This window comes from Macrobrachium rosenbergii, chromosome 40, assembly GCF_040412425.1.
Source record: "Macrobrachium rosenbergii isolate ZJJX-2024 chromosome 40, ASM4041242v1, whole genome shotgun sequence".
NCBI lineage: Eukaryota > Metazoa > Arthropoda > Malacostraca > Decapoda > Palaemonidae > Macrobrachium > Macrobrachium rosenbergii.
This window is the reverse complement of record NC_089780.1, coordinates 11,857,666-11,875,165: the sequence shown is the minus strand read 5'-3', so window position 1 is coordinate 11,875,165 and position 17,500 is coordinate 11,857,666. Positions and strand designations below refer to the sequence as shown.

Here is a 17,500-nt window from a genome sequence, read left to right as displayed (position 1 = left end):
TCAACTTATCTTTTCCCTTCCCCTTTAAACAAACGAAGAATCATCCATCTGACCTTTATACTTAATAGGAATGTCGTAAAATTTTCAGGCTTTTCAGACGGAAAGTTTTTAAAAAAATTTTTTTCCAGGGTTAAGCAAACTTTTAACCTCGCCTCCTTCTTTCTTTTACAATGAAATTTTTTACTGCAAGCAATATTTGAAGTAATATTGTGACCAGTTTTGATTGTAAAATATCAAACAGTATTTTCATATTGTATTTTTTTGCATGTAGCAGACAAATATTGGGAAATGATAATTATACTTCAACAAATGGACGAAATGCAGAGGAGAAGAAATATTGTTGATTTTTTCGAGCATGAAAGCTATATATATATATATATATATATATATATATATATATATATATATATATATATATATATATATATATATATATATATATATATATATATATATATATATATATATATATATATGTATGTATGTATGTATATATATATGTGTGTGTGTGTTAGTGTGTTTGTGCATTTGTGTTTGGGCGCTTTATGCGGAATATATATTGTACTAAATTTTCGAAATCTGAACTAACTTCGGTTGAAAACTGTAACACAAAATTTTATGAAGTAAAATATGTCAAATAAAAATTCTGACACATTTATTTGAGAGAGAGCAGGGACCATATATCACACTTACAAATAGTGCAAAAAAAACAAATAAATAAATAAATAAACAAATTGTTACGGCTGTCGTATGACATTACTCTGCGGAGAATACTCTCTCATATTCACTTTGTAGCAACGTTGCTTCGTTATGTAGAACAAAAATTATGCCTGGAGTGTTTTCATTGAATGTATAAGACATGAAATGTATCTAAAATCACCCACGCCATTTTTGTAAATTGCAGTTTAACTTTCAGTCCATGTGATGAAAAGCATTTATCGTCAAAAACATAAATTTTGTGTTTATGTACATGTGTGGTTTGAATATCAAATGGGAAAACGTGAAACTTATTGAATTTAAAATAAAGCACCTTTCAAATGGTTCCAGGCAGGTTTTTGTCGATTTTTTTGGCAACAATAAAACTCTTTTAAAAACCAGGAAAATGCATACATTATGTAATGTAAGGATATTTCCTCTTTCATATTCATATTTCCGGATTGTAGCTTTACCCCTTTTACCCAAAATATATTTAACATGATGAAATGACAGGCAATAAGTTTTTACGGGTTGCAATGGCTTCAAATAGAATAAATTGTATATACGTATGTATATGAAATCTATATATATATATATATATATATATATATATATATATATATATATATATATATATATATATATATATATATATATATATATATATATATATATATATGTATGTATGTATATGTGTATATATATATATATATATATATATATATATATATATATATATGTATATATATATATATATATATATATATATATATATATATATATATATATATATATATATATATATATATATATATATATATATCTCACTACAGCATCTCACAACGACTGAGATGAAAACATATATTCTCTCTTTGCCCTTATAGCAAAAGAACGGCACACAGGATTCAGCGTCACATTTTACGTGTCAAGCGTCTACGAAGAATTTGACTTTATAATCCATCAGAAATAAAAAATAAAAACCTATTTCGAAAGAGGCTTCTGCCACAGGCTGTGAAAATCAAAACAGACACTCAAAGAGACATAAGGGGTGTCTGCCCAGGGCAGAACAAGCCCTCTCCTTTTCTGCCCCCGTGAATAGGCTGTTCACAGTTTCAAATTGCTCCGTCCCACCCTGCATCTGGTCGTGCAGACGGCCGTAATGGCTTCATTATGATAATGTCGTTCGCGCCGTAATCTAAAGAGCGGCCAATTAGCATTGTGTGGACACACGCAGATGGCAATCAGTTAGGACGAGCGCCCCGTGTTCGGAATTCTCAATTATTTGCATTCGGCATTGCCGGATGTTCGGGCTGTGTTGACAAACACTAGGATGTTTTCAGTTATGGGCCACTTACGCATGTGACTGCGTGTGAACTCCGCCGCGACTGAAAGTGATTCTCTCTCTCTCTCTCTCTCTCTCTCTCTCTCTCTCTCTCTCTGTAGCTGTATGAGTTGATAGTTTTACTGCAGTAATCTGATACTAAAAAGAGCAACCGGCTTTTGAAAAAACGTGATAGCTGTAGTCTGTCATCCATCTCTCTCTCTCTCTCTCTCTCTCTCTCTCTCTCTCTCTCTGTAGCTGTATGAGTTGATATATAATGTTTTACTGCAGTAATCTGATACGTAAAAAGAGCAACCGGCTTTTGAGAAAAACGTGATAGCTGTAGTCTGTCATGTCCATTCTCTCTCTCTCTCTCTCTCTCTCTCTCTCTCTCTCTCTATCTCTATATATATATATATATATATATATATATATATATATATATATATATATATATATATATATATTATATATATATATATATATATATATATATATATATATATATATATATATATATATATATATATATATATATATATAGACAAACCTTTATTCAGAAACGTGAGATGCATAACATAGAACATGCACACAAACAAACAAATTACCAACACAGCCATCCGGCCATCATAAATCCCCAAGGGCATCTGCGTTCAGCCCTAAACTTTGGCGTTTGCGAGGCACCGTACCGGAGGAGGAGGAACGCATCAAGTCTAAAACAAGTATCGGACGGGCGGAGAGTACGAACAAATATCATTTTCAATTAGTGTCGTCATTTTCCGCGTCTCATTACCTCAATTTCCCAGGCAGGCTCACACAATTTTCGAGCAGCCAACCGCATCTCCATTAACCTCCAAACACTCTTCCCCCTTCATTCCTCCCCTTTCCCCTATTCCCCTCGTCCGATCGTTTACTTACTTCCTCTCTCTCTCTCTCTCTCTCTCTCTCGCGCGCGCGCGCGCTGGGAGGAAATTTAACCGACCGTCAAAGCATGATTGAGTTGCCCGTAATATATAAGGGAATATTTGCAAGCATGAATACGAACGCGGAAGTGTTGTTGAGCTGTATAGTGAAAATGTGGATGTGTTTATTTATGTGTATATACATGCAGTGAATGATTGCGTATGCCACTGTGATTAACGCTTCATCTGAATGTGCTTATATATATATATATATATATATATATATATATATATATATATATATATATATATATATATATATATATATATATTTGTACACATACACACACACACATATATACGTATGTATATATATAAAATCTGTATGTATATATGGCTCGTGCACTCACGTAATTATGTATGTATACATGTAATTATGTATGCATACACATTTGAATGAAAACCCTTATGTTTGCTAGAGAGAGAGAGAGAGAGATTTCAGAGTTGTGTAAAAGAAAATAAAGAATTTGCCGTTGAGGAAACTTGGGCAAATGAACAACTATAGAAGGAAGGACATTACATATTTATGAATATATAACTCTCATAAACATTCTTGCATAATAATTATCATCATTATGAAGCAAAAACATAAAAGTGACGGAAACATTTTGTGTAGGAATTCACTGCCAATAAAAATGCAGTTGTGGATTAACTCTCCTAAAGGGAAAATCCTTTTTGCTCGACGAATCCTGACTGCATACTGCTGAAAACAAAGTTTTATGTCCTTGTTCCGCAATATTCCATTTGTGTATGTGTGTGTGGCTCGCCATTCTGTCTGTCTGTCTGTCTGTCTCTCTCTCTCTCTCTTGCTCTCGTTTGATAAGTGGTTTCATATGGACTGGAATGAGCATCGGGGAGTTATTGCTCGACGTGGTAGAATGAATCTGGAGGTATTTGCGAAGTTTTCAGACTGTCTGTATATTTATGTTTAAGAGTGTTTACTTTATAAACACACATTATGGACGTGTGTGTATATATATATACAGTATATATATGTATATATACATATATATGTATGTGTATGTATATTATACCGTTACGATAAACATCCATACAGTATCCGTATACAGATTTACCTTTCCATGTGAATCGGGTCCGCGAATAATTTGCTGAATACCGTTGTGGCACTAAGTGGTTGCCTAGACATTACGACCGCAGGAAGTGCCAATAGTTATGGTCACTAATGTACGACGGTCATTGTTGGAGGGGCGCCTAAAAAGGGGATTTTTTAGCCCCTTAAAGAGGAAATGTTTACCATAAGGCTCTGGAAGAGCTATGGCCTCTAAACACGGAATTTTGAAGCCTCGCTTGATAATACCCGAAACATCATAATTATAAAAGCGGAAGCCATAACTTCAGGTATTCAGGTACCTGTTTTCTAAAATCCTTGCTCAGAATATTGTATATCTTTGACATAATATCACACATCGCCCTTAACCTTGTGCGAAGACTAGTTTTCCTTGTAGGGGGTAATGCCGTCAGCCCACCTCACTCTGTACAGTGTGGTATTACTGAAGATACTTTTGCATATGCAACCATTTCATTCACTTTACTTTACCTCCGTTCGGTTTCTTTCCTGCATCTTGCTTTCCACCCTCTCCTTACATTTGTTTCATAGTGTAACTGCTTTGAGGTTTTCCTCCTGTTATACCTTTCAAACCTTTTTACTGTCAATTTCCGTTTGAGCGCTGTGTGACCTCATTGGTCGCAGCGTTTGGCCTTTGGCCTAAATTTTATATTCCACTCCATTCTGTTCCTATGAACAGAGTCTGAGATTGACCAGTGATCTTCCAGGCGGTTCGTTAATCTTCTTATATATCTGGTCACTGGATGTACATAACCAGTTCCGTTATTTCTACTTACAAATTGTAGCAAATCTTAATGTCTCTGTGACATTTGACCTTCAATATTCCAGTTAGGTAAACTTAACTTTTATGACGTAAGAACTACATTCTTACAAACACGAAAAACATTAATATTTTAGCAAGCTATAAAACCATCCAAACCGACAAAAATCCATACATTTGATTTCAGTTGAGATGATTTCTATGGCGATATGCCGTCAGAGCTGGTCATAATTTTACGACAGGTTGCTCATCAAGAGAAAACAAAGTTAATATGGTTGCTGTACACATAAAGATATTTGGTAAAATGTAGAGTCCTTCACTTCTGTCTAAAAATGCAGAGAACTGTTACCTTCTTATAGGACAAAACCTGTCGCAGGGAAATCATTAATATTAAGTAACTTGAAGCTAAGAACTGTTATAAATATTTTTGTAAGTCGTTCGCATTTCTTAGTGAAGATTCATATAAGCAGCTGTGTTTGTGTGAGTGTATCTATCTATCTGTCTATCTATCTGTATATATATATATATATATATATATATATATATATATATATATATATATATATATATATATATATATATATATGGTATGGCTGACAAAAAGGAGGCTTACTTTACCTGTTTTATCTATCTATCTATCTATCTATCTATCTATCTATCTATCTATCTATATATATATATATGGTATGGCTGACTAAATGGAAGCTTCCTTTACCTCATTTCATTCAAATATCATCGTTGTTAGATTAATTAGAACGTCTAACTAATTCACAAAAAAGAAAGCCAAATAAAAAGATAAACAAACAATAACAGACAGAAGGAAACTGAGAGAGAGAGAGAGAGAGAGAGAGAGAGAGAGAGAGAGAGACCCCCAGAGAGAGAGATAATACAGGGAGAATAAAAGCAGCCAAAAAAAAACGAAACTCCCCCCAAAAAAAAAAAAAAAGAGAGACAGACTCCTCCTCTAAAGCCCATAAGAGCACCATCAGAATCGTCTGGCGCAGGTCGATTGGCGTGGATTATAGATTTTATGACAGAAACAAAGAAACGGGGGTTATTATGGTCACTCGCTTGGATCAACTTCAGAAACGTCATCGCTAGCCCATAAAGAGAGAGATAAGACGTCGCTTGTGGAAATTATTAAACCAATCCCAATAAAAACTTCTGGACGGCACTTTAATAAAAGGGTACGGGGTGGAGGGGCGGGTTTGGGTTGGGGGGGAATCTTCTGCTGCTGGGGACGTTATGATATGATGCATAGAGAGATAGGGCTAATGCCTCTGTTCTTGTTGAAGAGGAATTGTAATACTGCTGAGAGAGAATAGATTATTATTGTATAGTTTTTCTGAAACTTGTCTTTATGTAGGTGAATTTTTCCTTAACATATTAATTAATTTTCCTCATTCCGTCTAAGCGTTTGTTGAAAGTTTGCCCTTTTTTTCGGCTTAATTCAATATTAACGTCTGCGTATTTTCAATATGCATTTCCTGTCCTTTTCACCTTTGTAGATTTCTACTCATCGCCAGTTTCCCGTCTCTTAGTAATAAAATTTTTTTTTTTTTTATCAAACTAATAAAAGTTAATTCATCTGAAAACGAAAGTCTTCTTGTATTTCATGGTATTACGCCAATATATCGAAAACACATTGATGACTGAAGCTAAGAAAGAAGTTTAAAATGGGATGAAAACAGCTTGAAATGATATGCACACTTACGCACACATACACACACACTACAATATATATATATATATATATATATATATATATATATATATATATATATATATATATATATATATATATATATATATATATATATATATATATATATTGTATATTAGAGAGAGAGAGAGATGTATATATATATATATTGTATATTAGAGAGAGAGATAAAAATAAAATACACCCCAGTTTAGCATTAACAGTATCTTGGGTACCAAATAATCAAATATAATAGTTCTCTATGAAGGCGCCTTTATCAGTCCACACACCATGGTTAATGATATGATTTTAGTGCTATTACGGAAGTCTTACGTTACACGATACATTAAACGGTTACTCAGGCGTTATAGATAATTACATAAACACTGACTTCATAAATAAAAAAATGAATAAAGTTATGTTAAACCACAAAATAAGTAGTGTAATGATTTAATAATGCTAACGGCTTATAAATAGATGTACGAACCAGTAGCATAATAATTTAATCAGTAATTAAATATATAAGTAAATAATTACACTGACAAGATATTCATATGTATATCAAAATACCCGGCCACATTTTAGAATAAAAATACGGCCACTCGCGCATTCACAAGCACTCTTTCCATCATTGAAATTTATCTGCATTCATTCGGATGTTTTTAGGGCCATTCATTCCGCGTTGAATGCTTCTCGTGCTATTAGGGCATTCTTGCAACATTAAGTCTAAACTGTTATTACGAATTATAATGCAGCTTGCATAAACGTCTCCTCTAGGAGAGGGGGCCGGGAATTTTACTCGACTGCTTAAGTGAGGTTGGAGAATGTTCACATAACGAAGAAACGTAAAATGTTCCCCTTGGGCTATGGGACGCCTGAATGACCTTGAGGGAAAGATGTGGCTGGATTTTGACTTCCAGCTCGCGGGATGAGGCCCAACTGACGACTTTTAAGAAGCAGCCTGAGATATTGTTTGCTGGTCTCATTTTCTCCGAGGGTACGAGATCGACTTACCGTCGGTGAGAATGGTCTCATTCGGATGGGAGAAGTGCGGTTTTGATGGCTAAGCATACTGAATCTCCACAGTCTTGTCTCTTGGTATCAGTATGGTTTCATGGTTTCAGGAGGGAAAAATAAGTTAATAGATTCTTCAGTCTTGCGTCTCATCATTCTTTATCTCTAAACTTCTGCATTTACAGTTCTCTCCCTTAATACCCCAAGGGTTTTAGAGCCTTCAGTGCATCCTCACGCGATGCGCAGTAGGCATTAGTTAAGGTACTTTGCAGCGTCCCTTCGGCCATCAGCTGCAACCCTTTCCATTCCTGTTACTGTACCTCCGTTCATAGTACCTATCTCCCATCTGACTTTCCACCCTCTCCTAACAATTCAGTTGCTCCATAGTGCAACTGCGAGGTCTTCCTCCTGTTACGCCTTTAAAAACTCCTTTGGTCACGATTTCGCTCATCAGCGCTGAATGACCTCATAGGTCCCAGCGCTTGGCCTCCCACTCCCCTAGGTTTTTTACCAGTGCAGTCTACTTCAGCCATGATTGATTGTGCTGCATCTATATATATCTCCCTGTCTCCATTAATGCCCTTAGATATTTATTTTCGTTTTTTCTTCTATTTATTTATGGCGTCCTTCAAGCGGCCTCTTGCACTGACCGTTCATATACAGTTCATTCTACTCTGGGCAAATCGTCATCATGCTTCCTTCGCTAGACTCTTGCGAAGTATATTTATAGTTTCATGTATTGTGGGATTCTATAATTCCAGATATGAATAGATTCTCTTTATGGTGCAGTCGAACCCTGATTAGTTTCGGCGTATTCTGCCACAATATTCTCCCAATCTCTTTGTCTCATACTCATTCAACATTTCAGAATAATGTTGGAGGCGATGACGATGATGAGATAATGAAATATTATAATATGTGATACAAGAACAAAATTCAAGCCTCGTTAGTCTGACATTAAGACCTTGGACATTTACTCTGATAAATGATACATTTCCAACCTGAATTTACTTCATTTCCACCTAAGTGAAGCCTCTGTTTTTGTCGATTTTACTTAAAAAACTGCTGTCGAAACTTCCTTCATTAAAACCTGCCTCTTCTCTTGGGGTTTACCAGTTTTGAGTAGCCTTGCGTAATATTTACATCCACAATTTGGAAATCTCTCGCATTCTCGGCAAATTCAAAATTTTGTATGGCCCTCTTATCAAAAAAATTATTATTTTTTTTTTTTAGGTGGAAATTTATCAATATATACACTTACACACACATATACACCACTAAAAAGACAATTTATTTTTTTAGGTGGAAATTTATCAATATACACACTTACATACATACACCACGTTATCTCACAATTTAATTTTTTTAGCTGGAAATTTATCAATATACACACGACGTTACCTCAGCCAAGCCAGCAACTCGCCGGCCGTTCGAGAAACTAATGATAAGACATCCCCCGCCAAATTGCCTAGGAAAAGAGGAACATTCACTTACGGATTTGTCGTTGAGGTGCTGGACCACGCAGGGAAGTTTGGCCGTCTCGCCCACTTTGACAACTACAGAATCCTCGGCCGGGCCAAACTCCGGCTGTTGGCCCCACCAGCCGTCCACCGTCTCCACACCTGGAAGCAAGGATGAGATGACGCTGTTTAGAAGGCTGTGATGCTGTGTTTGTTAGTTTCGCTGCTATAATTATTTTCTTCACTTTATCTTGACTGTTGAAAATTGTTTTCTGAACGTGGTTTAGGATAGTGTCTTAGCGTGTTTGTTAGTTTCGTTGTTATAATTTCTGTCTTATTTTCGTTAATGATGTTATGTTGACTATTTAAAATGTTTTATATAAACACTGATTAGACGGTCAAGGTGTCAGGTATTTATGCTAGATGCATAAATACAAATTAACATCAATTACAAGCAGTCATGCAATATATGTAGATTTAAATAAAGCACAAAGCTACTTCGAAATGTTTAATGTAACGTTTTCAATCATTTATATAATAAGAAGAAAGATATGACCATAAATAATTTTTGCAAACCTCGCCTCTATAAAATACTTTCAAATATCGAAAGGGTAACTAACGCCTTCTTACGCTAACCTCTCAAATGGAAAATGGCGTCTACACTAACAAAAATAAAAACTACGAGGAACTGCTCTCCATTAGATATTTAATGCTCAGGGCCCCTGAATCAGCCGATACATCGATGCGTAACCCTTTATATATCAGTTTTAATTCCACTCTGCCAATAAACATCGGAAATGGTCGATGCTGATTACGTTAACCGCTGTCATTTGTGATCATTTCCTCCATGTGTCAATATTTATCATCCGACGTAATGGAAATGGGGTTCGGTCTCTTGATTGCGTCATCCCCGTTCGAGATATGGGTCCGCTCTCGTGAATTCTCAGAAAAATATCGACAGCTTAATGAGTTTCGGTTTGTGGGGGATGTTGTTATGTGATGGGAGTTATATGTAAGGTAGATGTGAAAGATTTTCTGTTTAATAATGTTTGGAGGTCGTAAGACCTTTTATTTAGTGGATTCATTTGGATAATTGCAGTTTTCTCACTCTTTGTGGTGGGATGATTAAAAAAAGGCTTCTTCTATTCAATTCTGTTACAATATGGAAAGATATTCGGTTAATGATACTTCATAATTGTTCTGTTTGTTAAAAAATATTAAAATAATGATAGGGAATCAGCTGGTTTATTAGTCTGAACACTGGAAAAATAATGGCAATGACTACTGAACGATAATTTGATAAAGCATTTGTGATATTTATGTGTTCTTGCCAATGCTGTCCCTCACATCTCGAAAAATATGAGGAGGAAACAGAATGGAGTATTTTTAATACGTTTCCTTTTGGTTTTTTTTGTTTTGCGTTATAACAGTCATGACATCAACACAGTGACTTCAGTTACGACAAATAACAACACCAACAAAAATAGCAATAGACGTAATTCTCGTGACCTAAATAAACTAGAATTCTGGTCGAGGTATGGTGGAAAAATAATATAGAACCGATGTCCATTCAGGGACTGTAATTGTATTACGGTGAACCTTTCTCCCCCTTATGTAAGGAATGATATTGCCTGTTGGGTATTTTCAAGATAAGGAGAACAGAAGTACTGACTTATGAATATTTCAGAATTGTTTAAGCAAAATATCCTTCCCATCTTTAAAGTGTGACGAAAAAGAAAAAGACAAAAGATAATATCTTCTAAGTAATATGAAAGATATTGAATGATATTTAGTCTTAAGAGGTATCCAAGCAGGTCCCCTGAGGTTTCTTCAGAATTGTTATTCTTTATTCTTGTTACTTTCAAATTACGTGACTTTTAAAAGAAATATATATATATATATATATATATATATATATATATATATATATATATATATATATATATATATATATTATATATATATATATATATAATAGAATATATATATATATAAATATATATATAATCTAATAATAGGAGCCCATAAAAACAAAAGGGTGCTATTGCTCGTATTTCAGAGACAAACTGTCTCCCTCTCTGGCAAGTATATGAATGAAGTGAGGAACACAGACAGGTGGTATTTATACCAAGAAATCCAGAGATCAGCCGTTACCTCGCTCTAGTTGATAGCTTTTTAATCTTCTTAATCGCCGGTTGGAGGAAGATTTCATCTATAATATCTGAGTCCCATGATCCTTTTGATAGATTCGCCATATTTCTTTGTTTAATCAGGGCTGATTCCACCATTTAGAGCTTTTTGCTGGATAGGAGGATATTGCATTATTCCCATGTCATGTCTTGGAATTCAATGCTTTGCGTTCATGATTGTAGAATTACTAAAGAGTAAATTCTGGTGAACAGAAAGCATAGCATAAGCAGTAACAACATAAATTAATTAAGATAACATTATAATTACGATATTTAGCCAGACTAGTGAATTAAGACAATTACCTTTTATGAGACTGGTCCAAAGGGTTGGTTTTTAATAATAAAATTTGGATTTTATTCAGATTTGTCAAAATTTATAATGTGATAAATTAAAAATTATGAAGATTCCGACAAAATGTCTGGAATTTATTTATTCGATAATGGATGACATTTGAACATTCAAATGAAATATGTTTGAATGTTAGTGTTGATTTGCATCCACTTTATACAGGAACTGGGTCATATGAACAATCAGCAATGACCATGGGTCAAACGAATTTGCCAGTTGGAAGGCGACATAAATTTACTTTAATTGAACGCTCTTTATTGCGTTGAGCAATGCCGTAATGCAGATTGGTTTGATTTGTTTTAATCTATTGTTTCCAAATTCATTATTTCATAATGTCTGCCATTAATTACTATATCTGCCATTAATTATTATATACGATGGTGTAACCCAGAGGTTCGTTAATCATTGATAGGAATGGTTGCCTTTGATCTGACTTACGGCTATGGCTGCCTTGCCGGAATGAAATACCAGTTTGTTGTACGGGAGAATTTCTAATTAGTCACTGAAGGTTACAAATTTCAGCGCGGCATATTTCCCATAATGTTAAATTACGATTTTTTTGAGTTGCGAAGACGAGCGTGGCTGTCGCATTAGATGGTATGGTAGCAAATCGTACGCTTATTGGATAGAAGTTAAAAGCTGTTTTTTTTTTTTTTTTTTTTTTTTTGCTGTTCAGGACCATGCATTATTTTTTTGTATAAAATTTTTGTACATGATCCTGCAGAGAATGGGTACCGCTAGATATATCGAAGATTTTTACCTGAACGTCATGATTTTCCCTCTTAATGCTTCTTATTCAATTTTGCTTAAAGCTTAGTATATATTGAATTTGGTGTATCTATTTCTGAATGAATAAAGACCATTTCTTGGCAGTGAATTTTGCAGTTTCTTGTGTCGTTTATTTAGCGTACCAAATGGCCTTCCTATTGAAAGCATGGGTCGTATTAGTTAGTTCTGAAAATGTGGAGGAATTTGCGTTTAAAGGCGTGGTTAGAAGACCGAGGGATACACTTGAATATTACAGCTGGAATGGACGTTGCGTTGAATTCAATTACACCGTTGCGTTCTCTCATGCATTGCATTGATGTAGGGGAATTTCTCGTATGTAGTTCAAATTGTTTCCAGTCTGCCGTATGCAGACTATCGATCCTGAAAAGTAATTGCTGCTATAGATATTATCACGTACGTTCTGACTAAGATTAAACTTTTCTTCGTTGCCAAAATAATAAAATCAATATAGTCGTTACAAAGTCATAAGTCCTGTAGATATTATCCCATAAATTCCGATTAAGATTAAATCTTTCTAAGTTGTCAGAGTAATAAAATCATTACAGTCGTTGCTGTTATGAATTCAAAATCAACAAACCTAAAACAGGTACTGTAATCAGATGAAAAATAAGATGGGCTTTAAAAGAAGAATAGAATCGCCACTCAAAGAATTTTTTTAAAGTTCCCAACAAAACTAACATTAGTTTGCAAGCAAGTAGGGTCTTTGTAACATTAAAAAATGTATATAAACTTTTTGGATCTGTCCTAGATATGTGAATACTGTTGGTATTTAAGGGGCTGTTCCTTGAACAATAATCATTCATTTGGGAAGCTTTTCCTTTTATTCTTTTTCATTTTTATTGTCTCTTTAATCAGCGATTTAAGTTTAATGCTAACCATTGATGAAAATTCTTACCGCATTCTAACTAACCTCCTGAGTAATCGGTGTTTCAATAGTTTTCTTGAAATTTTAGATTGTGAGTTCTTTGAAACTCTGTCTAGAATTCGGAGTCATGTCGAATATCTACAAATGATCAAAGGCCTGTTCATGACTGACAGCGAAATCAGGGGAAAGCTTCATATAATATATAAAAATGAAGTTTCTGTGATTTCGTGTTTATGTCAGCGTAACTTTGGAAAGGAATGTAAATAAACTGTCATTAACTCTGTCCTTCATAAATATCAAGAAACGTTTTATGATTATGGCGTAAATTAATGACTTTCGCTTTCAAACGATGGCGTCTTGTAAGGAATTCAACCTGGCAGTCGTAAGCTGCAGTTAAGATCAAATTCGTTTGAGAAATAAGCCCGTACAAATGGAAAGGTTATATGGAGCATGACGCGAGGCGAATGAATGATGAATAATGAATGAAATTTGGCTAGAAACTCGAACGTTGCAGCACTTTTAGCCATTCAACGGTTAAGAGAGTGAACCGTTGAAGACGGAGTAGCAAGACAAGATGAAGTCCAGAAAATAAAGTACAATTAAAAGTACAATGATCCAAAAATGAAATTGAGATTAAGCCCCATAGTTGCTCTGAGAGGGAATAGTTAGAGGGGTTGGAAAGTAATACAGAAGAAAGGGAGCGGGAATGGAGGTCAAGTAAAAGGCGAGAAAGTGGCTGTAGAAAGCTGGTGTTTGCAGCGAAGTGGCAGTGCAAATACCCTTTGGTAATGCCCATAGTTACCTGGTTAGGTTGCCTGATGGCACTACCCGTCTAAGGGGACAAACAAATATACGACATAATAATAATAATAATAATAATAATAATAATAATAATAATAATAATAATAATAATAATAACCGGACGACATAAAACGTGAGTTTTATCCATAGATTTATTTTTCCCATATGTAGCCGATAAAATCTACGGGCAATCAACACCACTTTTAACTACTGTGGACTCATAAAAGTAGAAGTACATATTAACATTCCAACTGAATATGCTGTAAGTAAGGTTCATCCTACTTATAATACATTTATCATAAGCAGGATGCAGTTTGCAAAATATCTCAATTATTGTCGTCCCTTTTGACTGGACAGGTAATACAGCAATGACGATAATACCGAAGAGATTAAACGAGAAATTCTTCTTCATCACGAATTGTTTGGTCTTCGCCAAGAAGTTCTCTATCTGACGAGGAATCCGTTCTAGTCTGGATGCGTTCTTCCTTTGTTTGGCCACGACTTTTAGGCATTTTGACAAACGGAAACGTTCAATCTGAAGCCTCCGACGAATCTCTTGACAGAGGGAAATTGAACTTCGGACAACAGATATGAAAGAGGACACCACCAGTTCTCCGTGATACAGATTCTACCTTTATTTCAAAAAGAGGAGAACTGTGGTTCCATGTAGACAATGGTGTGTGTATATATATATATATATATATATATATATATATATATATATATATATATATATATATATATATATATATATATATATATATATATGTATATATGACTGCCCCTGCAGTAAATAAAAATCATTTGCTCCCAAAGGAATAACTGCAGTTAGATTAAAAGAAAAAGTTACGTCATTCTAGTGAGACTTGAAATTCTCGAATGACGATAGATAATCTTTATTTATTTTAATTTAAGTCCAAGTTATAACTTTTTAGATGAAGGTGACGTTAATGCAGAAAATGCTTTTAACTAAACTGATAAAACAAATTCACTAGGATAATTTCGCCACCGTAAAAATAAAATGTAAAAAAATATTATCCTGATATGAAGACGCTTTAGACGAATCTAAGCATAAAATCATCACCAGTAATGATGATCTTGGTATCATCACATACCACTGAGTAATCACGAGTTCAAAGGACCTGTCGGACTTTCGATTAAAGTCCTCCCTTGTATTAATTTCTTTCTCCCTTTCATCATTTTTATGTCCGGAATTACTTTCGCCACTTGAAAGCGGAAGCCGACTTTCCCCACTCATTAGAGGAGACTTTTCTCGCATTCATGTCAGAATGAGTTATTTGAATGACTTGTGTTACTCTCTCCCCCTCCCCCCCCTCCCCTGCTCTACCCCCGACAACCCCGAGTTTCCTTACCCTAGGAGGGTACCAAGTGGATACTTCCGGGTTTAAAAATGGAGCAATTTGGATATCATTAACGACGGGAGGGTTCAAAAGATCGGAAGCTAATCTGGTTATTGGGCGACACCCAATACCCCGAATTAAGCCCCGATGCCGGGCAGGAGATCGTTTCTTGTGTTTCGTCCTCGGATTTATATATCGGGAGCCTGAGGCATCACTACTTAAAAAATGAGAGTAGGAAGTCTCGCGCAAATTACGTTTAAAGGTTAATACGATATCCCAATTAGCCTGGACGATAGTTAAGGTGAAACTTCCAGCTTTCATTATTAATACTCCGAATCATTAAAACTTTTTTAATTTCGCCACGGCGCCCTGATGGAGCTTCTTCTTCTTAAATTTTTTGTGTGTGTATATTCCTGTTTTTTTTTTTAAGGCGGGGGGGGGAGTGGTTTTGGTTTTCCGAACCATTTTTCCTCGGAGACGAGACGATGCGTTTCATCAACCAATTTACGCTTCTTTTTTCCATTTCCTTTCATTTATGACCTAATTCTAATTCAAAGGCCGCGACGATGACTCAAGTGATCCCGGGATTATAATTTTCAATCCTTAATGAAAAGAGAGGGCCCTCGCGAGACCCCCCGGGGTGGGAGGGTGGGGTGGGGTGGGGAGGGGGCAGAAAGCCGTGAGACCTCGCTGGTTACCTGATTAATTAAAACCTCCCTGGATTTCCAGCAGCATCTTGGATATTCATTCCAGCAGGAAATATTTGTTGTTGAGGCTCTTTCGATGAAGCGGCCTTGAGATGGATGGGGGAAATTAGGAATAAAATTATCATGTCCTGAATATAATATATTTTATATATATATATATATATATATATATATATATATATATATATATATATATATATATATATATATATATATACATATATATATATATATGTTATAAAGTTTATGTGATTAAGATCCTCTTACAAGCCAAGTGCTGCATCTTCAATTCTCCGTTCTCTTCAAACAGGGAGAGGTTCCCAAGGTAAATATACTTTCCCCTGGCAGACATCTAATCCTTAATAGCCAATATTCGGAATCCACGCCACATTACACATTAACTGCGTCCTCATAAATGGTATAGCTAGGAGGGGTCATGAGGCCATTTGTATTAGTATTATGTAACGATAGTTTATCAAATTTCGTAAAGGAAAGATTAAACGAAGATTTGAGCTTCTTGTTCAAGAAATTAACGACAATTCAAATGTAAAAGTATTTACTCAAATGTTGATAACTGAACTCCCCAAGCCCATTAATTGTTTTGTTTGAATGCTAAAATAAAAAACTTTCGATGATATATATACTTCATCAGAAGTATCTATTGTGCGTTTCTTTACCCTCCGCACAGGGCACGTGAAAATACATTTTTTTGTTCCAGGAACAATCGGTGGAATCCCAAATTTACGAGCAGCAGTATAAATGGAGGGAAAAAAAAGAGGTATGAGTTACCACTGTTGGGAGGAAATAGTTCGAAAAACCTAAAAGGAAAACAATGGATCGTTTTACCAAAATGTTTTGGATCAACTCATATAAAGCGCAACACTAATTGGGGGTATGAAGTCGGGGTTAATATTTAGGAATCGGCAAACTCTGCGGATATTTCACATAAAAAGTTGACTTTTACGCTTCAAATTCCAAAGCCTCCCACCCCCATTCCCCACTTTTTTTTATACACTGGGCCGCCACTCGAGCAGGAAAATGAATAGATGTTGTTTAATGCAGAACGCATTAACAGTAATGACGAAAAATGCGTACGTTTTACGCATACATCACATCTATTTTTAAACGAAACGGAAAACCGTTGTTTTCGTTGGCGTCGATGCGGCGGCCATCGTCCTTTAAAATTGATAAAAGCTTATCAGTAGTACAACATGCTAAAAAAGGTCGGGATGTACCTTTAATACAAAATACATGGCGGTAATGGCAGACTGATGGCAGACTCCATTGCTGTTTACATAAATGTACGAGTGCTAATCGCTTGAGGGATCAGTATCGCAGTTGAATGGTTGTTCATTATATTTGTAAAATGATGGAACACTTTAGTGCTCGGATGTCCATAGGTGGCGTCAGATTTTGACAAGCCCAGAGGCACATGAA

The 17,500-nt window shown here is 35.2% G+C and overlaps 1 protein-coding gene across 2 annotated transcripts in view; it reads right to left on the bottom strand.

Annotated features, from left to right (window-relative positions):
* The window catches only part of LOC136826122 (zwei Ig domain protein zig-8-like), a 248,965-nt gene that overhangs the window by 97,963 nt on the left and 133,502 nt on the right, over positions 1-17,500 (bottom strand). For both annotated transcript variants that reach the window (XM_067083108.1, XM_067083109.1), the window contains exon 3: positions 9,037-9,164. In XM_067083108.1, coding sequence (XP_066939209.1) covers positions 9,037-9,164 — 128 coding nt within the window. The remainder of the gene's footprint in view (positions 1-9,036; positions 9,165-17,500) is intronic.